The 25,853-nt window shown below is 46.3% G+C and overlaps 1 protein-coding gene across 2 annotated transcripts in view; it reads left to right on the forward strand.

Annotated features, from left to right (window-relative positions):
• ABCA2 (ATP binding cassette subfamily A member 2) overlaps window positions 1-25,853 on the forward strand; it is a 102,374-nt gene that overhangs the window by 28,675 nt on the left and 47,846 nt on the right. For both annotated transcript variants that reach the window (XM_083422800.1, XM_083422801.1), the window contains 13 exons: window positions 272-365; window positions 5,934-6,045; window positions 7,295-7,461; window positions 8,890-9,017; window positions 10,998-11,096; window positions 11,754-11,939; window positions 13,902-14,120; window positions 15,990-16,318; window positions 18,042-18,201; window positions 18,628-18,756; window positions 20,262-20,429; window positions 22,666-22,762; window positions 24,754-24,927. In XM_083422800.1, coding sequence (XP_083278926.1) covers window positions 272-365; window positions 5,934-6,045; window positions 7,295-7,461; window positions 8,890-9,017; window positions 10,998-11,096; window positions 11,754-11,939; window positions 13,902-14,120; window positions 15,990-16,318; window positions 18,042-18,201; window positions 18,628-18,756; window positions 20,262-20,429; window positions 22,666-22,762; window positions 24,754-24,927 — 2,062 coding nt within the window. The remainder of the gene's footprint in view (window positions 1-271; window positions 366-5,933; window positions 6,046-7,294; window positions 7,462-8,889; window positions 9,018-10,997; window positions 11,097-11,753; window positions 11,940-13,901; window positions 14,121-15,989; window positions 16,319-18,041; window positions 18,202-18,627; window positions 18,757-20,261; window positions 20,430-22,665; window positions 22,763-24,753; window positions 24,928-25,853) is intronic.

The raw sequence follows: 25,853 nt of genomic DNA on the forward strand, positions 1-25,853 counted from the left end.
ATTAATAAATTAATTGTTAATAGTAATTAAAAATAATGAATGAATAATGCTTTCCTTTGTCCTCTTCCAGGCAGTTTCACTGAATGGAAGTTCAAATACTATATATGAGCTGGGGTTGGGGAGAGAAAAACCTGACACTCTTTGGCTGTGTCTCTTTTGTACAGATCTGTGCTGGTGGTGGTTGGGGGGAAGGCCCTGGCAATGTTTCGGGTGCTGCTACTCCTGCTTCTGAGTCTCTCTGACTTATTTCTCCTCCTCCTCCTTTCCTCAGTGGGTGCTGGCTTTCGAGATCTTCATCCCTTTGGTCCTCTTCTTCATTCTGCTGGGGCTACGACAGAAGAAACCCACCATTCCTGTGAAAGAAGGTAAGCAGCCCTCTGTTACTGGGGTCAGCAGACTTTTTCAGCAGGGGGGCCGGTCCACTGTCCCTCAGACCTTGTGGGGGCTAGACTATATTTTGAAGAAAAAAATGAATGAATTCCTGTGCCCCAGAAATAACCCAGAGATGCATTTTAAATAAAAGCACACATTCTACTCATGCAAAAACACTAGGCAGGCCGCAGAAATAACCCAGAGATGCATTTTAAATAAAAGGACACATTCTACTTGTGTAAAAACACCAGGCAGGCCCCACAAATAACCCAGAGATGCCTTTTAAATAAAAGGACACATTCTACTCATGTAAAACCACGCTGATTCCCGGACCATCCACGGACCAGGTTGAGAAGGCGATTAGGCCGCATCTGGCCCCCGGGCCTTAGTTTGCCTACCCATGCTCTGAGGACCTGGAAAGAGACCCCCACATGCCAACCTTGTAAGGTTAACCACCCCCATGTGGAGCCCATCATCCTCAATGAATTTGGAGTGAAATTTGAGGCTTTCCCATCAGAGCCAGTTGATCCCTTAATCCACAGGTGCAGTTGGCCTTGAATGTAACGATGGATAAATCAGCAGGATAAACCTTTCTCACCTGCTTGCCGGAGGGAGATGTGCACTTCATGGCTCTTTTGTGCATATGCAGTGGCGCTGTGCCAATGTTGCCTGGTTATGAGAGCAAGATATTTGTAGGAAGTAACAGAAAATACTGAGCTGTAAAAACAACAACCACCACCCGAAATAGCATTGTTAGCAGTTGCTGGAAGCCCAAACCTTTGTGCTCGGGTCCTGCTTGTGGGTTTCCCATAATGGGCACCTGGCTGGCCACTGCGAGAACAGAGTGCTGGACTAGATGGGGCATAAACCTGATCCAAAAGGGCTCTTGTTATATGTTCATTCTTTAGGTATTTTCAGTAGAAACAGCCAAAGGTTTATGATGGGAAATGTTTAGTGGATTACATATTCACGGCAGCAAGAATACAGATGGTTGGAAATTAGTGGGGGGGGGGGACACCAAAGGCTTAAGATATACGAATAAAATGCTACTATGTAATTTGGGAGAGAGCACTTTATGTGAAACTGACTCAAAAACGTCATGCGGCTGTAGGGCAGAAAAGCTTTTGTGGCTGACTTGAGGCCGCTTATCCAGCATGCAAACAAAGACTCTGCAGGACAAACTACACCTGCTGCATTGCCTAATAGATGGTTGTGGTCATGTCTTCCTTTATATTGACATCAACAGTGTTCAGGTTCTCTCCCTGTGAAGTTTATTATTATTATTATTTAGATCTGAAATATGCCTTCAGATTGGACAAAAGGGTGGGCTGTTTGGTCATTTTTCTTTTTCAATATGTAACACAAAGCGGCGTGGGTTTTCTTGCAACCATAAAACTCAATAAATGTATTTAAAAAGAAACTCCAGGAGTAAACCCTTTTTCACAGTGCTACCTCTGTGAAATGTTTCACACCTGTTCACTGTTTACCTGCAAAAGCCCAAGTTTGCCCAAGGAGGGGAGAGGAGGTGTCAGTAGCAGCCTGAAGACAGAGGAGCTTGCAGGTCTCAGAATTTTGGTTGGAGAGGCGTTCTCGATCTCTCTTCTGGAATGCTAAAACTGATGAGGCACCTCTCTCGATGCATCTGCACAAGTTAACGGCCCTGGGCCTAGATACTGAATAGAGAAGAGTGGGCAGCACACAGAGGCATAATGATCAGCCTTCTCCAAGAGCGGCTTGTCGAGCTGGTTGAACGTTTCATCATTCCACAGAGGGAACAGAAACACCCACTCTACTTGAAGTGGACTGGAAACTGAGAGCACAGAGAAGGCATGAGAAGAGCCCTGCAGCTTGATCAGGCCCAAGGCCTCCCCTACTGTGGTGCAGGAAATTATTAAACTATGCAAGGCAAGGAGAGAGTGGATGGATAAGTTTTTCTCCCTCTCTCACAACTTCATTGTTAACATCCAGTGAAGCTGAATGTTGGAAGATTCAGAACACTTTTTTTTTTAAAGGACTTATTAGTACAGTGCATAGTTAAACTATGGAACTCGCTCCCTCAGGAGGCTGTGATGGCCACCAGCTTGGATGACTTTAAATGAGGATTGAACAAATCCATAGGAATGTGTGGTTCTTGCCGCCTGGTATGTTTGCAGACCATTGGAGCAATTGCCAGACCCTCAGGATCTCTGTTGCTTTCAGAGACCATAACATGCCAAGAAGCCAAACCAAATCATGGAAGGTCATAACCAGCTGTGTAGGCCCTCCACTTAAAAATAATCTCATATAGCAGGTGATCCTGAGGAGCTCGGAGCTTTTGCCAGCTGAAACTGATCAGATGCTGGACCAGAAGACCTCAGAGGTCTGACTTCCCAGAAAGAGTCCACATCAGTAGAAATATTTTGTGTCTCAAGATCAGCATGGTGGCAACCACAGCTGTGACTGTTGTCCTTGCATGGAGTTGAAGGGACAGGTTACCCCACCTAGGCCTGTGTAGTTGTCTAGGCCTGTGTAGTCACCCCAACTAGGCCCAACTAGGCCCCAAGACTTCCCAATTCCCATCCATTTTAGGTTTGCATCCTCAAAGAAAGAATTTGGGAAGTCTTGGGGCCTAGTTGGGCCTAGTTGGGGTGACTACACAGTCCTAGATGACTACACAGGCCTAGGTGGGGTAACCTGTCCCTTCAGAGTAAGGCGCCCCTTTGAGTTTAAGTAACCGCTTTGCAACAAATCTTTTTGGCACTACCTTCCATGCTTCAGTTGCTTGGAGAGCTGCTTTGCCAGAAAGCTACACATGCAGATGCTATGAGGTCAAGTGGGAAGGCTAGCTAATATCTCACAAGGGTTCAATACGACCGTAAGATTGGAGGACTGGGCCAAAAAATAACAAAATGAATTTAAATAGGGACAAATGTACATTAGGATGGGGAATTCCTGACTTGACAGCAGGACGCGTGAAAAGGATCCAGGGGTCTTAGTAGACCATGAGCTTAACATGAGTCAACATTGTCATGCAGCAGAAAAACGGAATACTATCCTAAGCTGCATCTTGTATCCCAATCAAGTGTAGTAATAGTATCACTCTCTTCTGCCTTGGTCAGACAGCACTTGTAGTACTGTGCCATTCTATTTTTCTAGAAAAAGAGGAGCTGGAACTCACAATGAACACCTCCCTTGTTCTCTTGTAATGGCAATGCCGCCCACCTGAGAGGTACCGGAACTGAGTTCCAGCGAGTTCCAGCTGAAAAATATCCCTGGTACTGTGTGCACCACAGTTTAAGAAGGATATTAACAAGTTGGAATGTGTGCAGAGGAGGGCGACCAAGATGACCAAGGCATTGGAAACCAAGCCTTAGGACGAACAGTTGAGGGAGGAGGGTACGTTTAGCCTGGAGAAGAGGAGACTGAGAAGAGATACGATAGCCATCTTCAGATGTCTGAAAGGCTGTCACATCACATGGAAGATGGAGCAACTTTGTTTTCTGCTGCTCCTGAGGGTAGGACCTGAACAAATTGATTCAAGTTACAAGAAAGGAGATTCCGACAAAACTTTAAGAATAACTTTCTTAGAGTAAGAAAGTTTAAGAGTGGGATGGACTCTCTCGGAAGGTGGTGGACCCTCCTTCCTTGGAGGTTTGTAAGCAGAGGTTGGAGGCCATCTGTCAGGGATTATTTAGCCATTGCTTGCATTGCAGGGGGTTGGAATAGATGACCCTGGGGTACCTTCCAGCTCTACAATCTATGTTTCTAAGCAGCCATTGTCACCTTTCAGTTGTATCTCCATAAAGCCATTATTGTGATGTTTATGTTTTAGAATGTTTTACTTTATCTCATACATTTTTTTCTCTCCTCCCCACCCTCATTTTTTCTTTCTCCCCGTCTTTGAAATATGCTTTGTGTCTCCTCTAGTCTGTAAGTTGAGTTTCCCTTTTCTTTTTCTCTCCTCCCCCTCCTTTTGCTTTGCCCAAATTATTCTGGGGAAATGTGGCCATATTGACTCAACCCAGCTTTCACCAACCTGGTGTTCTCCAGATGTTTTGGACTAGAACTCCTATCAGCCTCTCCAAGCACACCCATTCTTCCAGCATCATCTGGCTGTGCTGCCTGAGGCTGATAGAAGTTGTACTTCAAAACATCTGGATGGCACCAGATTGGCATGAGCTCATCTAACCCTTTGGACTTCTGCAACTAATATATAACTCAATTTAACCCTCATTTTTCTCACCCTTCCACTTCCTTCTTAACTTGTTGGGATGCTATTGAAATCATAGTGCTGCAAATTGTGCACCTAAGCAGAGCAAAGATCTCTGCAGATTTTAATCTGCAGCTAAGCCAGATTCAGTCATCTGTTTGCAACAGTTTGATACCAAAGAGCCTTAAAAGTCTGAGTTGATGGGATACCATCAACAATGGTATCCCATTGTTCACAATGTGGTTTGCTCACCATCCTCTAGATCCACCAGCCTTTTAGTTCCATTTGTGGCTTCGCTTTCCTTCCTCGCTTTGCATTCCCCATCCTCGTTTTCTCTCCTGACTAGCTGCAGTTTGGGGAACTAAATACATATACAGATCTACAAGTGATGGGCCAAAGGCTATACGGAAGGCATAGGGTGGTTTGTGCTTATTCGTCTCTTGCTACTCACCAACCTTCTTTCTCTTTCCTTCTAACCTACCTTCACCCTAGGATGTTTTTAACTGGCCAGCCAGAGAGTAATGCTCCTTTGAAAGGGATGAAAGGTCATTGGTTGCCTCACTCTCCATGGAAGCAAACAGGATTTTAATTCATTAGGCTTCAGGGATCTTTTTCTTCATTTACTTTAAACCTAGAGAGTAGCAAGTAAACTTAGTGTTGAGCTCCTAAACACGCTCAGTCGGAACCAGATGCAGACTGGAGCTTCCAAACTTGATGCCGTCAGTGGTGTCTGGTGAGTGGATCTGTGCACATCGGCACAATGGCATCCCTTAATCCTCATTTTCTTCCTTTGCGTCATGCTTGCTGGCATCATTTGGCAGTTTCAGAATTGTGTGCTATTACTTGAATTGCCCTGTGGATGCCTGTAATCCAGCAAGTTTTTTTTAAAATCAGTTTTGTCATTAACTTCCAATTTCAGACATTTGGGGGCTGCAAATACTCTTCCGTTATGACTCAAAAATAAAGAGGTTCTGGAGAAATGTTAATCTTTGAAATTTGGAGAGCAATGGGCTTGGCATCTGAATAAGCACTGAATTCTGAAATGCAAGGGAGAATTTTGTCTTGATTCTATGCCCCACTTTGTAATGAGTTTGCACCGTCACGCCACGTGGGTTTTGTATGTGGGTGTGGGTGCAAATAGCCATTCAGTATCGGCTTCTGTCTGTTGACTTTATATCATGAGCAAAGTGGAGAGGATGACTTCTGACCCTTCAACCCTCTGAGCTGCACTCTCTGAATACTGTTTAACTTCACTGAAGAAACTTAACTAGCTGGTACTGATCCAGCACGTGCGCTTCTCTATGAACTACTTGTGGGTCTCCCTGCCCTATAAATTCCCGCCTCCCCTCCTCTTTCTTCTCCCCTTCTCTAGCATACTACACAGCAGCCCCTCTCACCTCTGCTGGGATCTTGCCAGTGATGCAATCCCTGTGTCCCGATGGACAGCGAGATGAATTTGGCTTCTTGCAATATTCCAACTCCACGTGAGTCCACCTCTTTGTTTCCTAACCTACGTCTTCCATCTGAAGGGGGCACCATGTTGACAAAGACTGCATTATACAGTGGCCTGCTCAAATAAGAGAGAAAGGTTTCATATATACAGCGAATGCACCTTCTCTGATGTCACTAGGCAGGGAGTTCCAAAGTTTGGGTGCTGCCACATTAAAATATTTGATTTCTTACAACTGCAGGACAGTATTGTGTATCACCTGTAACAGTGTCCGTTCCACTGATTTATACATTTGAATGGGGACATAGCCAATAAGGTTATCCTGCAATGATGGTCTTTTAGGCAGGGCATTTAAAATTCCATGTGCATAATGCAAAGTCAGTGTGCATACACACACACACGCTTTTTAGAGCAGTATTGACATAAGCAGCCAAGTGTCTGCTAGGTAGCAGCAGAAGGTTTCATGGGCATGGACTTTGTGCTACCAAATGCAGGGACTGTTTTCCTGTGTTGACACATATGGGTGCAGAAGGTGGAAAAATCATAAGAGGCAGGATTAAATTATGATAAAAGGCAATGGTGGTTAAATGTAAACAGCACAGTCTGTGCTAATTTGTTGAAAGGTTAAACGCATGCAAATTAAACACAGTGATGATTCGTAACAGCAGTTCTTGGAAGTAACATTATTATTGCTAAGCTGATCAGCACCTGTAATCAGCGGCGTAGCCAGCAGCTCGGGCACCTGGAGCGGCACACATGCCGGGCACCCAGGGGCCGCTCATGGGGGCAATCAGCGAGGCGATCTGCGGCGATCCCCGCCCAGGGGGGGATTTTGTCACCCCCCTCAGAGATGGCACGCGGGGCGCACCACACCCACCGCACCCCACTTTCTATGTCTATGCCTCTGCCTGTGATGGAGCAGGAAGCCACTGGTGTTTTTTATCCAGCGGTAGCCCTGCTCAGAGTAGACCCACTGAAGTTAATTGGCATCACTAAAAGGCTCATTATTTACAACAAGTCTACTGCGAATGAAATTTAGTCGCATGCAACCCATTGTCTCAGTTCAGGCCTGAACACCCAGAACAAAATTTAATCATTCTTAGTTCCAAGCCAGCTGAATTCCTCTGTTAGAGAAAACTGCAGTGTCACAAAGAGTTGTAGCCCAGCTGATTTGCTCCAGGTGCACCTGTTGGAGGTGTGGTGTTGACACTTCCTCCTTCCCCGCTCAGTGCCCCCTCCTTTGCAGCTGTGATAACTCTTGGTTGGTTGGTCCTTTCTCTTAGAGTAACGCAGTTGCTGGAGCGGCTTAACGAGGTGGTGGAGAAGAGTAACCTGTTTGATCCAGATCATGCTGGCCTGGAGGAGGAGCTGGAGTCCTTACGGCGCCACCTGGAGTCTCTCAGCAGCAGTGAACCCAACACCATGGAGACTCATTTCAGCAACCGGGCAGGTGAGGTCCGAGGCTGGACCTTGCAGGGCGAATATCTGTAGCTCAGTGGTAAAGCACATGACAGAACCTAGATTACTGTAACATGTTATTAGATTTCGGGAACTTCTGCTAGTGCAGAATTTGGCAGCCAGGTTGCTCACCGGAGCATGATGCTTTGAGCTAATTGCACCAATCCTGGTCCGATTGCACTGGCTTCCAGTTACTTTCCTGGCCCGGCTCAAAGTGCTGGTTTTGACCTGTAAAGCCTTAAGGAGCTCAGGACCACAATACCTGTGGAGAAAATAGTAAAGACCTGGTGAAGAGAGCACAGCAGAGGTTATATTTTCTGAGAATCCTCTGGAAAGATAATCTCTCAAAGGACCTGTTGATGGCATTTTACCATTGTACTGTTGAGAGTGTATTAACTTATGGTCTGTGTGTGTGGTTTGGGAGCTGCACGGCCAGGGGAAAAACAATGCTGTCCAGGGTTGTAAAGACTGCGGAGAGAATAATTGGGTGGACTCTTCCCACCTTGGATCAAATCTACGCTTCCAGGTGTCATTAGAAAGCTGCAGAGATAGCGCAGGATAGTGCGCACCCCGGATATGATCTCTTCCAATTTCTGCCTTCTGGAAGAAGGTCCAGGGTTATAAAGACTAGGACTAGCCGCCTGAGAAACAGTTTCTATCCAAATGCGATTTTGGTTTTAAACGCAGTGTAAGGTAATCTTTACAGTCATACCTCAGGATAAATATGTTTCAGGATAAGTATAAGAAGTAATGGAGCGCGTTACTTACGGGTTTCGCCACTTGCGCAAACGGTCAAAATGACGTCACGCGCATGCGTTGAAACAACAAAACGGGACCCACACATGCGCAGATGCATCTTACGTTCCATTCGGGATGCGAACGGGGCTCTGGAACTGATCCCATTCGCATCCCACGGTACCACTGTATATTGTGTTTAATTATGGGGTATCAGAGTTTTTAGGGTGTTAACCAGGCTGGGATAGCTGGGTTAGCAGGCTTGTTGGTTTTAGAATGTCTGATGTAGATTTTTTGGGGCTGGTTAACATTCTATGGCCTTTTAAATGTGTTGTAGAAATGGGGATTATTGGTTTGTGTTTGTTCTTATTTTTATTGTGTATTTTGTGTTTTTTATATTGTAATTTTTTGTGGTGAGCTGCCCTGAGATCTAAGGATGAAGGGCGGAATACAAATATAATAATTTAATAACATATAATAAAATAACAACCTGAAAAATCTTCAGGTTCAGTCCCCACCATCTCCCATTAAAAGGGTCAAGTAGCGGATTAGAGGGAGGTGCTTGGGGTGGAACCCACAATGCCCTGCATACAAAGCTGGTGCCCGACAGCTGAATGACAACCCACCGGTGACAATCCCTGCCTTCAACTTCATCATTTTTTCTTTTCCTCCCCTGTCTCTGTAGCCCCCGGCTTCACGCTGGACTCGACTGCCAAGGACAAGCTGGAGTTCCAGCGGTTCCTCATGCAGAACCTTTCTCTATCCAACGAGACTGCTGAGCTGTTGGCAGGGTCCAAAATTAACCTCAAAGAGGTATGTGATTATTATTTGGCAGTGGGTGGGGAGGAGGTACCTGGGGGGAAGTTGCAGTTCCTGAAACCAGAGCTTGACACAGCGTTTGGCTGCATGTTAGTGTTGGTCAGACACTTAGAGCTGGACCTTAAATTATTGGTTGTTGTAATTATCCAATGTGTTCATGTCCCACATTTCTCTCAAGTTGGGATTCAAGGCAGCTGGAGAACATTTTTAAAAAGGTAATAAAAACAAAATGGTTAAAAGCGATAGTTAAAATGCATTAAACACATACATTAAAACATTTAGGTGGGTATATTTCTTCTTTTCTTGTACTCTTTTTTTCTGATCTCTTGATTTGAAATTTTGTTATCTCACCCTTGTTTGTTTTGGTTATTTTGTTATTGTTCCATTGGTTTGATTTGTTTTACTTTTACGTACATTATACACAATGATGTAAGAACTTAATACATTAAAAAAGGAATTATGTTTTAAAAACAAAACAAAGCAAACATTAAAACACATTTGGAAGCAGAATTGAAATAGAATTTGGCCTGACAGCAGCCCAGTGGTCAGCATGGCCTGCACCTTAATTTTCAAACACCTGCCTGAATAAGAAGATCTTAGACTGCCAGACTGAGTTTTAGATAATTTTTGGCTCTAAATTCGGTATATTTATGGCCACCCCCTTAGCTTACTTTGCTGCTGCTGCTGCTGCCTACATTACAGTCCTGCTAGGAATGGCAGACATTATTTTCTCTCTTCCCCCAGTAGTTTCCCCCTCCCCCAACAGCCTTCCCCAACCAGCTGCAACTCCAGTCAGTGGTCAGGGATGTTGAAGTCCAGCCACATTTTAAGGAAAGGAGGATGAGGAAGGGCCTGTGATGATAGAGTGTTGGTTCTGAACACCATCTGAGTGAGAGTGGTGCTTCCTGCCTTCACTCTAAGATGGCCAGCAGGTGACAGAAACAACAACAACAACAATAATATATACCCCGCCCATCTGGCTGAGTTTCCCCAGCCACTCTGGGCAGCTCCCAATCAAATGTTAAAAACCATACAGCATTAAATATTAAAAAATTCCCTAAAAAGGCTGTCTTTTAAAGATAGGATAGCTGCTTATTTCCTTCACATCTGAAGGGAGGGCGTTCCACAGGGCGGGCGCCACCACCAAGAAGGCCCTCTGCCTGGTTCTCTGTAACCTCACTTCTCGCAATGAGGGAACTGCCAGAAGGCCCTCGGTGCTGGATCTCAGTGTCCGGGCTGAACGATGGGGGTGGAGACGCTCCTTCAGACAAGAAAAAGGGCAGCTACCACAACTGTTTTCCAGGGAAAGGGTAGCATTGGGATAGTTTGGCTAACTTTATCCAATCCTTGCCTGTGAATTTTGGCTCAGCCTTACTTTCTTATTATTACTACATTTATATCCCGTCTCCTCCAAGGAGCTCAAGGTGGTGTCTGTGGTTCCCCCCTTTCTATTCTACCCTCACAACAACCCTGTGAGTAGGTGAGGCCATGCTGTGTCTCTGGAGCTGAAAAATTGATTCCATGCTCTCATCTTGGACACATATTCTCTGCCAGAGGAGCAAGAACAACAGTTGCAAACCCCAGAACACACTGAGGTAGCAGTGGAAGGCACAGTGTACAGAACAATTCCTGCCACCCTCTAGAGAAGACAGAGACATGTGGTGGTAACATGTGACTCTCTTCAGAGGGAGATGAAGGCAGCAGTGTATGGAGCAATGATTCATTGTTTCAGTTGTCTCTATACTAATGCACAGCATATGAGAAACAAACAAGAAGAATTCGAGCTCTTAGTACTGGATGACAAATATGACCTAATAGGCATTACTGAAATCTGGTGTAATAAAACTCATGAATGGAATGGAAATTGAGGGGTATTACCTATTCAAGAGGAGGGGAGACTACCCCTGTTGGAATGCCAGCTCTGCCAAGAATGTAAGGTGCCAGAATGATCAGCTAACTATTTCTCCACTCCAGGTTTACCGACTGTTTTTTGGCACCTCTCCGGTCTCCGCAGAGGGTTTCCATGAGCCATGGGACCAATTCAGCACAGCTGAGAAGCTTCTTCACCTGGAGGTGAGATGGTTGCCCTGTGGTCTGGAGTAGACAGGAACAGACCACAGTGGGTTGCCAGTCGATTTTGGATAAGTCACATTCTGCCTGCTAGCTACCCGGGGTTCTTACATAGAAGGTTGGGCTATCTGGGCCCTTTGAGGCCCCTCTGGGTGCCTGAAGCGTGTAGCCAAGATCCACTCATTGCAGACTAGCTGTGCCTTTAACTCAGTGATGGGGAACTATTTTCAGCCAAAGACCCGCATTCCATCACAGACAAGCTTCCAGAGTTGTTGCATGAGAGTGCTGGGTCTTGCCAGAGGCAAAAATGGGCAGGGCCAGAGGCAAAAATACGAGCAGAAACAGATGTGGCTCTTAACCATATTCAGTAGCCTGCATTTCAGCCATGCAAAAGTCAGAGCCATCTCTATCCAAGCAAACAAGCTACATGTGAACAAGGCCGGTGAAAAGTGTGGTCCTGGGGGCCAGATAAGGAGGCTTGACTGGCCTCATTCAGTCCCTGGGATAACCAAACAGCGTCAGCTTTTGCAACTGGAGTCCGTCTGTCCATCTGTCTGGGACCCTCCCTCCCCAGCCAAGTGAAAAGGAACAAGCAAGGCAGGGAGCTTTTAAGGCTTTATTCTTCTTGTTAATCTCCCTCGCCTCTTTTCTCTTTACCAGGAAAGTCTTCTCGGCAGCTGGAGGACCGTGGAAGACGGGCTGGTCCGCCAGGCCTTGCGCCATCCTCAGAAGGGCTCCCACAAGCAGGCCTTCCTGCACCTCCTTTCTCATGCCTTGGGCCTTGCTAGCCCTACCACAGAGTCTTCCAGTACCTACAGCCCCCAAACCTTTGTAAAGGACATGGAGGTGAGAGACTAAATTTGGAGGCAGGACTTTGTGTTGGGTGGTGGGAAGTAGCCTGGGGTGGGGGCTACTGGTACCTCCTGGGCAAGATAACCCAACAACCTACCATGGGCTGAAACTGAGTGGTGGACCCAAGTTGGTGGCTTCTATTTGGGGCATAATCCATATAATTCAGTGCGGTTTCAGCTACATCTTGTAAACTGCTTTTTCATTTTCAGTGTGACCTGTTGCAAGGCCGGCCTTCCTTCCTTCCTTCCTTCCTTAATTGTTAAGGTGCTTATTTATACCTTGTCCTTGGGCTCCCCAAGGTGGAGGTGCTCCAGTGAGAAACCAGTGAAAAGGACAGCAAAAGAAATAAAGATCTGACCCCCCCAATAACTTGCAACTGGTTGTGATTTATCTTCCTCCAGAACAGAGTGAGACCAGTTTTTGTTTCCAAGCTTCCTGCATTTAGGGAACTTGAAAATCAGTGGTGTTTTAGTTGAATACACAGAAAGGACAAAAGAGATTCCTCTGCAAAAGTGTCATCACCATAGACACACCTTTGTTTAAAGCAACCTTTTTCAACCCGCTGTCCTACAGATACTTTGGAGTACAACTCCCACCTGCCCCACCTTCACACACAGGCCAGGACTGATTGGAATTGTAGTCCAAAGCTTATAGAGAACACCAGATTTGGCAAATGCTACTAGACAGCCAAATAATTGCAATAAAAAAATAAAATATTTGTTGCTCTATTTTTGCCATTCCTGTATTTTTATGGGGGGGGGGTTAATTGGATGGTATGCAGCTAAGTTTTACTTATTGAAATTAATGGACCTAAACATAGTCATGCTCATTAATTGCAATGGGTTCATTCTGAGTAAAACTTTGTAGAATACCACCCCATCTATGGGCTCTTTGCAATGTAGTCACCCTTTGCTTCCATACACACAGGTCTTGCTTATCCAACACAGTGTGTTCCTTGGAAATGGTTTGTTAGATGATCGTTCGCTTAAAGAGTTGACAATTTCCTTTTATTCTGATGGGGAAATTTCTAATGCGTCCCCAACCACACAATTTTAGCCCCAAAAGAACACACCCAGGAAAACCCAGGGAAAAAATGCTCTCTGATTTGTCTGATAGTTCCCCCTCCTCCGTCCATTCGTCAGCCAGCCAGCCAAAAGCAAACAAGGAAGTAAGAAATGTTCTCTTTGAATATCTGAATCTGTGGTGTGTACTGTATCGCGGGGTTTGGGTACTAATTCATCATGTTCGGAGAAGTGAATTTTAACTTAGCAAACATTTATAAAGCCGGATCTGGATGTATTTACTTAATCATTCATTCACATTGTTTTCATTACATATCTAATTACTTTTTAAACCATAATCTTTTATATGTCATTAGCTCTGCGTGTTTCATCTGCATTTCTTTTAATTTTTCTTAACCTGCCTTGAGTCCCAGTTCTGAGAAAAAGCCAGGCTATCAAGAAATAGCAGCAGCAGCAAGAACAACAACAAATAATTTATTAATATCCCTCCTTTCTCCCAAGCTGGGACTCATAGCAGCTGTTCTGTAAGCCTTCCCTGGCTCACCCTTCCCCAAGTTTAAAAAGAACTTCACTGACATTCTGCGACCTGACTGCCATTCTGTCAGGGCAGAATGCCTGCCTCTATCCCATTGCATAGATCCCTATGCATCTCCTGTTCCTTATCTCCTAAGCTAGCATTCTTTCTGCCTTTGGGTGTGACGGAGGGCACTGTCCTGACTCCAGCACTGCCATTCAGCTGCCAGTCTGGTTGCCTTCTGTATACTGGCAGGTTAGCAACGTGGGCCAGCCCTGAATCCAACTATTGCCTTCAGCTGAGGAGTTAAGGCCCAGGTTGTGCTGAGGGCTCAAAGTGGCATAACGTCCGAGTGCGGCAGACCAGAAATGGTTACCAGCATTGCAGGTAAAGATGTCCTTCATCTCTTCCCTTTCCCAGAGCATCCTTTTCACGGCTGCCGTGCTGGAGAGCCTCACCTGCCAGCAGAACCAGGATGAGCTGAGGCGCATCCTGATTGTTCCAGAGAGCCGGCTCCCCCTTCTGCGAGCATACCAAGCCACCGTCTGCAATAAGAGCACCAGCCTGCGCAAGGAGTACTTTGGACAGCTGGCTGCCGAGTTGAAGGAGCAGCTGGATGCTCACAAGATCATCAGCCAGGTGGGTGCAGGATGGAGAGGGATCCTCATACATACACCACCCCAGGTTTCTGGCAGCTTTAACAACATGGGTCTGTGCCCGCATGGATGTGGTGCTCAGTGTTTGGCATCTCATGCAGCTTTTCTGCTTGTCAGCGCAGATGCTTGCTTTCCAGTGTATTTCGTCAAGGGGGTTGCCTTCAAGCTGAACTGCAAACCATTGGGAAATTGTTCAGATCTGTTAGCTTGATTCTTGTTCCTGGCAGCCTCTGGCACTGTGGTCCAAGGCTCTTCAGGTTTCATACATGCGTATTAATGCTCCATTTAAAAATAAACATGTGCTGCGTGGATAACAGCGTGCTGGTGATTGGGCCAGTGGCCTGTCTTGTCTGACACCCTCTTTTCATACAGGCCAAACAGATGCCCCAATGGGAAGCCTGTAAGCAGGACCCAAGTACGGCAACGTACTCACTTCCTGTGGCTTCCAGCAACTGGTATTCAAAAGCATCTGAGTATGGAGGCAGATCATGGCCATTGTGGCTAGTAGCCCTCCTCCATGAATTTGCCTCATTCTCTTTTAAAGCCACCCAAGTAGGTAGTTATTGCTGCCTCCTGTGGGAGGGATTTCCATAGTTTATGCACTGGGCGAAGAAGTACTTTCTTTTACCTACCTTGAATTTTCCACTATTCGGCTTCATTGGACGTCCATGACTTCTAGTGTTATGAGAGAGGAAGAACCCCTTTTTCTAGCCACTTCTTCTATGCCACGCATTTCAATCATGTTGCCTCTTTCTCCCAAACTAAAAAGTCCCAAATGCTGCAACCTTTCTTTATAGAAGGGTCACTGTATCCCTCTCAGATGCTGCTTGACTCCTATCCACCACGGCCAGCATGGCTAATGGGCAAGAACTGCAGGAGTTGCAGTTTAATTTGGCTAATCTGGAAGGCCACAGATCACCCACCCCTGTTTTACACTATCCAGCAGGATATCCCTGGGCAACTCATGAGCAGGGCATGGAGGCAGCCATTTCCCCTCCACAGACCTTGTTCCCAGCACCTGGTGCTTGAAGGTATAATGTTACCATATGTGGAAGTCCCATTAGCTCTCACAGTTAATAGCCACTGGCTAGAACTCTTCTCAATTAATTTGTGTAATTCTTTTATATCATAAAATGTATATATGGCTTGATTGTAAAAAAAACAAAAAACCTCAAAGCAGTTTACAAAAAGAATTGAATGATAAAATTGTCAGTGAAAACAGTTAAAAAGAACTGTTTAAAACATTCAAAATACAGTGGTACCTCTGGTTGCAAATGGGATCCGTTCCAGAGCCCCATTCGCAACCTGAAAGGAACACAACCCGCATCTACACAACCCTGCGCACAACCCTGCGCACAAGCGGGTTGTGATTCGCCGCTTCTGCGCATGCGCGTGATGTCATTTTGCGCGTCTGCACATGTGCGAGTGGCGAAACCCAAAAGTAACCCTTTCCAGGGAGTTCCAAAGTGTGGGTGATGCCACACTAAAAGATCAATTTCTTACAAATGCAGAACAAGTATTATGTGGCACCTGTGACAATATGCCAGTTAACATAAATCAAAGCAGTCTAGTGGGCACATATGGGGTAAAGTGATCTGTTGACAGATTTGTGAAGGATATGCCCATCAATGGCTATGTGGAACACCCCATGTTTAGAGGCAGTATACTGCTAGGGCGCTGGCAGAGGCTTAAAATAGTCCTGGTTACTGGCTGGCTGTCAAGTGGTGCTGCTCAATAGGGCCCCATGAAGCCCTGCTGAGCTCTTGTGGGATGGAGCGGGGCAGGAATCTGCTCTGTGAAAAGGCCAAAATCCCGTGGCGTTGCTGACTCCTCCCTTGCCCTTCTCACGCAGCTGAAACTTGACGAGGTGAACAGCACGGCGGCCAGGAACCGTCTCCACACTGTGCTGGAGGACCTGATGGAGATGGAGAACATCTTGAAGGACGTGGACATCCTCTCGGCGCTTGCCAAGCTCCTCCCCAAGGGGGCCTGCACCTCCAAAGCACCCCCCACTACCTCCAACAGCACCAGCTCCACCGGGAACTTCACCTCCAGCACCAATTCCAGCGCTGAGGAGGGCAAGGGGGAGAGTGAGGCACCCACAGAGAACCCCCAAGGGCAGTGCTCGGCCTTCGTCCAGCTCTGGGCTGGCCTGCAGCCCATCCTCTGCGGCAACAACCGGTAAGGCCAAGTGGCCCGGAGACTGGCAAGACTTTTCACAGGCTTCTAGAGGATCTGTAGTTGCCAGTGCTTCAGCCCCGTCTGTCAGCACAGCTGTTTTGTTTATTTTATTTACAGGGCCATTGCAAGTTGTGCAAGGGTTACGTTATATCCCCAGGGATTGCTCGTAAAGGAAAGCCTGAAAAAGCCCTTCTATACTGAACGGCCCCAATCTTGCAAGACCTCAAGACAGCCCTGTGAGATCTCACAAAAGCCCCCCAGAGCCTTTGGATGACTGTCCAAAGAGTCTCATAAGCAAGGTGGAGGGCTTAAGAACAGCCCTTCACAGAAGCAGGTATTGAAGCCTTACTTACCCAGGCTCTGGGACAGTTATGCAAGGCCTTTGAAGGCTTCTGCGAGATCTCATGGGGCCATCTGGGATCCTGCAAGAGTCTCCAGAGGCCAGTAAGCCAAGTTTTCATGCCCCCTTTCTGTTGATCGAGTGAGTGTAAAGTTGCGATTGCGTAAGTAAAGTCACTGTAAGTTGTGATCGCCAGTCATTTAATAAAATTTAAACACCACGATTATAAAAGGAGCAACCTCAAAGTCGTTCATGAAACAGAATAAAACAATGACATTGTCAGTTTAAAAGAGAGTTATGATATTTTAAAGCATTAAAAGCCATGTCGGTTAATTTCGGTGGTTCTGCTCTGAGTAGGACTAACATTGGCTACAGCCCTTAAATTGTTGGAACCTTCTGGGCTGTGATATGTCGCTGAAATCGCTACACACACCTATTATTATTATTATTATTATTATTATTATTACAACAATTAATGTATTATTCACCTTCAAAACCACTGTCTCAAGGTGTTGTACGCATAAGATAATTAAACACTGTTATGCAGTATGGCAACCATTTCATTTATCCCTGACCACTGGTCCTGTTAGCTAGGGATGATGGGAGTAGTAGTTCCAAAACATCTGGAGGGTCGAGTTTGCCTATACCTAGTTTGGGGCCTTATTTGTTAGTAACAACACCTTGAACTTTGTAACAAACTGGCATCCAGGACAAGTCCCACAAGCAAGGTTTATATGTTGGCAGTAGCTGGGCCCCGCAAGCACTTGTTTGCAAATCTAGGGTGCAGTACAAACCAACCATCAGAAACAAGGCAATAAAGTACACACAAGTCTCACCATCCATCCGCTCATTATCCACTAATTTACTTATCCAAAGGCAAAGAATTATACCCAAACCTTGCTACCTGTATGGCTGATTCAGATATCTGAACAGCCGGCGTTGGCCCACTTCCTTGCTTGTTTGTTCTTTGCTGGTCAGGGGCAGCCATTTTCAGCAACCATGGAGAGAGAGAGGGGGTGGGGGGAGAGATTGGGCAAAGCTGTTTTTCCTTCATTTTCCTTTTGCTGGTTGATGTAACAATTTTCGGAAGAAGGCGTGGCAGGAGCAGGTGAGGGGGAGAGATCACAGATTAGAAATCACCGATAGGAATCAGTAGAAATCGTTGACTTATTAGGCAAACGCTCACTGAAGAATGCATTTTGGGTGGAAAATGGGACCTGCATGTACGACTTAATTTCCAGTTCTGGGGGAATAAAGTGTGAATGCATGATAAAAATGCGACAACAGCAGCAAAGTTCCCATGGTTTACCTCCGTTTTCCTCCTTTGCAGCACATTTGTCAGGAAGAGTAAATTCCGGTGTCTTTTCCCTCTTCCCTGTGCAGGACCATTGAGCCAGAGGCCTTGAAACAGGGAAACATGAGCTCTCTGGGCTTCACCAGCAAAGAGCAGCGGAATCTGGGCCTTCTCGTTCACCTCATGACCAGCAACCCCAAGATCCTCTACGCCCCCGTGGGCACAGAAGTGGACAAGGTCATTCTGAAGGTGAGGCTTTGAGGGAAGCTGGCTTTGGGATGTGCTCCTGAACGTCCCTCATTTCTTCCCCTGCCCTTTCCTTGTTGGGAAGCATGGGGCTCATCTGAACTGTGAGCCTTCATCGCTTGCATCCCGGTTTAACTGCCTTGTGGCTTTCCCCCAGAAAATCCTGGGGAATTTAGCCAGGGTGCTGAGAACTCTGGATCGTTTTCCTGATCTAGCAGACTGTTCTTACATGGCAAAATATCTGGAGTTTCCTGGGTCTCCTACCTCCCAACATGGCTTAACAAAAGTCTTGATTGGGACTTTTGTTGAAAAGATGAAAGAAAGTGCATTTTCACGTGGAACTCATGGGGGGTGTTGTCTTTAAACACCTGGCTGCGGGGCACCTCCTTTTCCTTTGCTTACTCTTTGCTTACTCTGGTTGTTCTGCAGGCCAACGAGACCTTTGCCTTCGTCGGGAATGTGACTCACTATGCCCAAGTGTGGATGAACATGTCAGCGGAGATCCGCAGTTTCCTGGAAGAGGGCAGGTTGCAGCAACGGATTAGCAGGCTGCAGCAGGTACGCTGTTAGAGGGTATGGGGTGGGACAGGCAAGAAGTGTACCCATTCCACAGCTGGAGCAACAGCTGTGTGGTGTAGTGGTTAAGAGCAGTAGACTCGTAATCTGGTGAACCGGGTTTGCTTCCCCGCTCCTCCACATGCAGCTGCTGGGTGACCTTGGGCCAGTCACACTTCTCTGAAGTCTCTCAGCCCCACTCACCTCACAGAGTGTTTGTTGTGGGGGAGGAAGGGAAAGGAGAATCTTAGCCGCTTTGAGACTCCTTAAAGGGAGTGAAAGGGGGGATATCAAATCCAAATCCAACAATGTTTAAAAAGGGCTAGACCCAGATGAGAGGACAGAGCAGCTCAGGGGGAACAGTGGTGCAAGCTCTGCTGCGGTCCCAGGATTCTGGTGCAGCTTGTAGAAAAAGGTGCTTCCTCCAGGGTCTGCATAGGTTTTATCACTGCAGCCACAGGCAGGGCTGTGATGGGGCTGGTTTGTCCTCCCTGCGTGTGTGTGTGTGTGTTTCTGTTCAGCCTGCTCCCACTTTCTGCATCCAGTCCTGGGATATCTGGGAAACCTTCTGGCGTTCAGTTGCATTTCAGACAGTTAAAAGGAAAAGTCACCAACCAATCAGAGTAGACCCATTGAAATAAATGGATCTTAATTATACACGTAAAACTCAGTGGGTGGAACTCAGTGGGTTGGAATGTACCCTGAGCTACTAATTTGACTTCTGCAGATTCCAAGCTCCTCTGCGTTGCCCGGAGCATTGGAAGCTGCTTTCAACCAGGGCAAACTATTTGCTCTTTTAGCCCTGTTTTAACACTTGTCTGGCAGTGGCCCTTCAGGGTCTCAGGAAATGAAAAACCTTTGTCACCAACTTGCTGCTCAGTCCTTGTCACTGGAGAAGCCAGGAATTGAACCTGCAACCTTCTGCTTGCCAAGCATCTGCTCTGCTCTGTTGAGCTACAGTCCTTCTTCAATAGAATCTCTTCTGAGACACCAGATAACGGACTCCAAGTACATGCAGGGAGTCTCTCCCCAAAGGATGCTACTGTTGGAGCCTCCACAGGGACTCGGCTTCATGCTGTGCTTCTGAGTGTAGCAGAGGTGAATGGGAGTGCCAAAAATGCAAGTGGAGCCCATGGCAGAGGTTCTCATAAGCCCCCTGGTCAACCAGTGAAGCTCTGCTCCTTGTGCTATCATTTCTAGAGACCAGGTTGTCCTCTGCTAGGAGCAGGGCCTCTTCTGCAGTGGCACCAGGACTAAAGGATCAATTGTCATCCCATAGTGGCACGTGTGTTTATGTGCAAGCACCAAAGTCTAAGAAGCATGCTGCTCTGCATCTAGATCATAATTGTCCAGATGTTGTTGGACAACAATTCCCACCACCCCATTGGCAGTGCTGGCTTGGGGCTGGTCGGAACTATAGCCCAACAGGGCCAGAGTGGCAAAGGCTGGCCTAGAGGTGGAAGCTCCTCATCACCCCCCTCCTTCCCATGTTTGTCCGTTACCCGCAGATCGCTGCAGATCTTCGCAAGCACCCCGAAATCCTGAACGTGTCAGATGGTGACCTGCTTCACAAGTTCTTGGACAGTAACTTCTCTTTGCCCAACGCCAGTGTGCTCCTGCAGCAGCTGGACACCATTGACAATGCAGCCTGTGGCTGGATTCAGTTCATGTCCAAGGTGAGTGTCCCTGCTGCCCTCTTGGGAGGAAAGAGAAACGGCAGGAATTCAAGGGGCTCATGGAACCCACTTCTTTCAGATTCTGCTCTGGACCTTGAAGTTCTGCTTTACCGGAGCAGAACCTAAAAGTGTTAGAAACCAGGGGCTTTCAAGAGATAATTTTTAGGACTAAAATCTCCCTTGCTTTTCATTTTTAAACTTTAACAAACTTACTTCTCAAAAATCACACGATTAAAAAACAACAACCTGGTGGCTGTTTATCCAGTACACAGACAAAGAGTCTACAAGATACACAGCACCTGCCACATTCCACAGTAGATTATTGTGCTAACATCTTCACATCAGCAAATTCCAGGCTCTCTCCACCTCAGCACTCATACAAACTGTACTATCATTATTTAGAATTGTAATATGCCTTCAGATTGGGCAAAAGGGTCGGCGGGTGGAACATTTGTCATTTTTCTCTTTTAAACATGTAACTCAAATGTACTTTTTTCTTTTTTTGCAACTGTAAAACTCAGCAGATATATTTCTTAAATTGTTTTTTAATACTATTAAAATACCAGAAATGGAGCATTTATTTCTCCATTTTAAAAAAGAAGAGTGATTTTTTTTTTTCTTTTATCAAAGTGAGGGAGCATGCATACCATTCCTTACCAACATTGCAAAATCCATTGTTCCTGCCAGCATTCAAACAGGCTGGAACTGAAGAGATCCTGGAAAGTTGGAAGAGCAGCTGAGTGGGGCTGAGGCAGTCAACCATAGAAATGTAGAATCGGAAGGTACCACAAGGGTCATCTAGTCCAACCCCCCTGCAATGCAGGAATCTTTCGCTCAACTCACAGCCCTGAGATTCTTGCTGTACCAACTGAGCTATTCCACATACCTCAAGCTGGATCCATGTAGCCTGGTCCCCAGTTTCTCTTGCCTAGCTACTCTCCAAGGCAGCCACACACCTGAGATTGTCACTTGTTAGGAAAACGGAGGTTCTACATTATAGAAGCCACTAGGAGATTTTCAAAAATGCTTTATACAGTGGTACCTCGGGTTAAGTACTTAATTCTTTCCGGAGGTCCGTTCTTAACCTGAAACTGTTCTTAACCTGTTCTTAACCCATCCTGGCTAATAAAAGCAAGCCGGGAAGGGCTGGGCGATGGGCTCTGCGGGGTGGTGAATGCTTCCCTCTGTGAGGGAGCATTCCCAGATCCGCTAAAAGAGGCGGTCATTAAACCGCTTCTTAAAAAACCATCTTTAGACCCGGCCAGTATGGCCAAATATCGCCCAGTCTCAAATCTTCCATTCTTGGGCAAGGTGATTGAGCGCGTGGTTGCTGAACAACTCCAGGCACGCCTGGAGGATGCGGACCATTTGGATCCCTACCTTTGAAGGTGACTCGGAAACTACAACTAATCCAGAACGCGGCAGCTAGACTGGTGACTGGGGGCGGCTGCCAAGACCACATAACACCGGTCTTGAAAGACCTACATTGGCTCCCAGTACGTTTCCGAGCACAATTCAAAGTGCTGGTGTTGACCTTTAAAGCCCTAACGGCCTCGGCCCAGTATGCCTGAAGGAGCATCTCCACCCCCATCGTTCTGCCCAGACGCTGAGGTCCAGCACCAAGGGCCTTCTGGCGGTTCCCTCACTGCGAGAAGCAAAGCTACAGGGAACCAGACAGAGGGCCTTCTCGGTAGTGGCGCCCGCCCTGTGGAACGCCCTCCCATCAGATGTCAAAGCGATAAACAACTACCTGACATTCAGAAGACATCTTAAGGCAGCCCTGTTCAGGGAAGTGTTTAATGTGTGATATTTTAGAGTATTTTTGGTTTCTATGGAAGCCGCCCAGAGTGGCTGAAGAAACCCAGCCAGATGGGCAGGGTACAAATAAATTATTATTATTATTATTATTATTATTATTATTATTATTATTATTATAACCTGAAGCACCACTTTAGCTAATGGGGCCTCCTGCTGCCACCGCGCCACTGATGTGCAATTTCTGTTCTCATTCTGAAGCAAAGTTCTAAACCTGAGGTGCTATTTCTGGGTTAGCGGAGTCTGTAACCTGACGCGTATGTAACCTGAAGCGTATGTAACCCAAGGTACCACTGTATATTGTTTATAAATGCTTTAAAATAAATAAACCCACGACAGAAACAGGGCTTAAGATGAGATGATGTCTGCAGTTCTAGGCTGCTTTCCCTGATGAAATCTCTCTCTTTTTTCCCACCACCAGGTCAGCGTGGACATCTTTAAGGGCTTTCCAGATGAGGAGAGCATTGTCAATTACACTCTCAATCAAGCCTACCAAGACAACGTCACTGTTTTTGCCAGTAAGCTTCCTTTTTAAGAAAAATATGTATAACATTTTATTAATTTCCCGAAAATAACAAAAACAAAAAAGAAAATAACACCACAAACCAATTTTTGAACCATAATTTTCAGGTTGACTTCCCTCCACTCCCCCTCTTGGTTCCATTATTTAATCCTTCTTCATGCACATCCATAAAACTTTATTTTCTTTATATTTTCTTTATATTATAACAAGCCAATTTTTAAACCTTATTCATCTTTTTACAAATGGGAGTTTTAAAAGTTATGCTAATGTAGAAGTCTGTACACAAAGCTTGAAGAATATGCAGTAACATTTACCCCTTCTTCTTGGGTTTCAAATTAGCTAATTTGTCCTGCATATCAATTATTTATTTTGCCAGTCTTCTTCTTCTCTGGTGGAGGTTTCCTCCTTCTTAGGAGCTAGCTGATCTTGGCCTGGGCCAGTAAACTTCCATCACCTCTGCATCTGTTCTGACAGGGCCCAGACTGGTGCTCTACTGCTTTTTACCTGACCTGCTACTCTGGAGGCAGCTCCCAGAACTGTATGGGTATACTCTTGCACACATTACTCTTATTTTGTATAGTTGTGCAAAAAAAAATTTTTTTTTTAATTGGACTTTGCATATTTTATACCTTCTTTGCTATCCTGAGTAAAACATGGATGACTCCCTCACCCCCAAAATTACTGCAAATATTTTTCACCCACCCCAACAGGCACACTTTCCATCTTATCATTGGGACTAAAAATTAAGGGGTTAAAGGCTAGAATCTTGATTTTTTTCTTGCAAAAACAATAAGTTCTGTGTCCAACACCATATTCTGTGTTTTTCCTCGGCTCCTGCAGAGATCACAAGCACTTGTTATGAAGCAACATTCACGCAGAATTTCAAGCCATTAGGACTAGAAACCTGACATTCTAAGCAATTTGCACCCTGGTCCAGTTGCTGGAAAACCACAGTGGGAGAGAGGGCTGTTGCACTCATGCCCTACAGGGATCCGGCTGGCCACTGTGAAATACAGGTTGCTGTCTGAGATGGGCCTTTGGTCTGATGCAGCAGCCTGGCCCATCTCATGTACCATGCAGCCTAGGACCCACGTACCTACAGGACCGCCTCTCCTGATATGCCCCGCGGAGGACCTTAAGGTCCACAAATAACAATACTTTGGAGGTCCCAAGCCTCAAGGAGGTTAGATTGGTCTCAACTAGGGCCAGGGCCTTTTCAGCAATGGCCCCGACTTGGTGGAATGCTCTGTCACAAGAGACCAGGGCCCTGCGGGACTTGACATCTTTCCGCAGGGCCTGCAAGACAGAGCTGTTCCGCCTGGCCTTTGGTTTGGACTCGGTCTGACCCTTATGTTTCCCTCCCCTTATGGTCTTGATTTATTGGCTACTTTGAAATGAGGCTGCATTTTAAATTGCATTTTAACCTGTATTTTAAATAGGTTTTTTCCCCTCTCCCCCCCACATTATGTTTTTACTGTGATTTTATTGGTGTTAGCCACCCTGAGCCCGGCTCTGGCTGGGGAGGGCGGGGTATAAATACAGTGGTGCCCCGCAAGACGAATGCCTTGCAAGACGGAAAACCCGCTAGACGAAAGGGTTTTCCGTTTTGGAGGTGCTTCGCAAAACGAATTTCTTATGGGCTTGCTTCGCAAGACAAAAATGTCTTGCAAGTTCCTGCAATTTTTTTTCGCTCCCCTTTTTCTAAGGCACTAAGCTGCTAATAGCCTTTTAGCAGCTAATCCGCTAATCCCTTAAGCCTTTAATAGCCGCTAATAGCGCTAATCCGCTAATAGGGTTGCTTTGCAAGACAAAAAAACTGCTAGACGAAGAGACTCGCGGAACGGGTCCGTCTTGCGAGGCACCACTGTACAATTTTTTTATTATTATTATTATATTAGTCTGGTCAGATGTATCACTGCTGGTTTTCGTGGCTCTTATTATGCATTCTTTTCTGTCCTGTCACCCCCACCCCCGCCCCCAATAAAGGTGTGATCTTCCAAACAAACAAGGACGGAACTCTCCCTCCTCACGTCATGTACAAGATCCGGCAAAATTCCAGCTTCACGGAAAAGACCAACGAGATCCGCCGGGCCTATTGGCGGCCTGGCCCAAACACTGGGGGCCGTTTCTACTTCCTTTACGGCTTTGTCTGGATCCAGGGTGAGCACATTCCCAGCCTCCCTGTTTCCCATTCCCATCCATCCTTGGGCCACAGACATGTGACCCGTTCCCTCCTCTGTCCTCAAGCAAGGCAGCTTCTCATTAGATCATATGCCCTGTGCATGCGGCTGCAAGGTGATGGTGGCGATTTATATCTCACCCTTCCTCCCAAAGGAGGTCTCAGGGCAGCAAGCCCATCACTGATAAAATATAGCTTAAGAACTTATTTATTTATTATTGCATTTATAGCCCACAATTTTCTCGTAGGGAGTTCAAGATGACGTACATAGGTATTCTTCCCCTCCTTGCAGCTAATAATTTCAGGGTTGCCAGGAGCAAACCTTTTGGACATCAAATGCCCGACTCAACACAGATTTTTTAGGTTTTTCCTGAAGTGACAGACTCACTTGGGAGGGCATTTCAGAAACAGGGAGCCACCACCAAGAAGGCCCTGCCATGGATCATTGGCAACCTGAAAACGCCCAGTGGCAGGACCACCAACAGGACCTCCGCTGCTGACTATAAATCAACAGGAGGCAATGGCTCACTGAACCTTTGCTTTGTACTTTGCACCTCGAAGAGGCAGTCCACTTCTCTGGGCCAGCTGCAGTACAGACTGCTTTTGTCAGCAGCAGAAGTAACCACGTTGGAAATGGCAAAACAGAAAACACAAGATTTTTGGATGTGGTCAAGTTTATGTGATGGTTGGACCACAGCCTCAAGAGGCAAATGCAGAGGGTCAGGTGAAGCTGCATTGGCCCCTTGACACCACCTGGTCCCAACTGAGCCCCTCCTTGCAATATTGCCCACTAGCCATCTGCAGTGGTGTGGCTGAAGAGCCAGCAGACCAGCAGCTCCTGCCCCCTGGCCAAGTGGCCACAATGGTGGTCTAGAGCAGAGCAAAGCCCTCTGGTCTCCCTGCCTGA

The sequence above is a fragment of the Podarcis tiliguerta genome, assembly GCF_965153285.1.
Source record: "Podarcis tiliguerta genome assembly, chromosome: Z".
Classification (NCBI taxonomy): domain Eukaryota; kingdom Metazoa; phylum Chordata; class Lepidosauria; order Squamata; family Lacertidae; genus Podarcis; species Podarcis tiliguerta.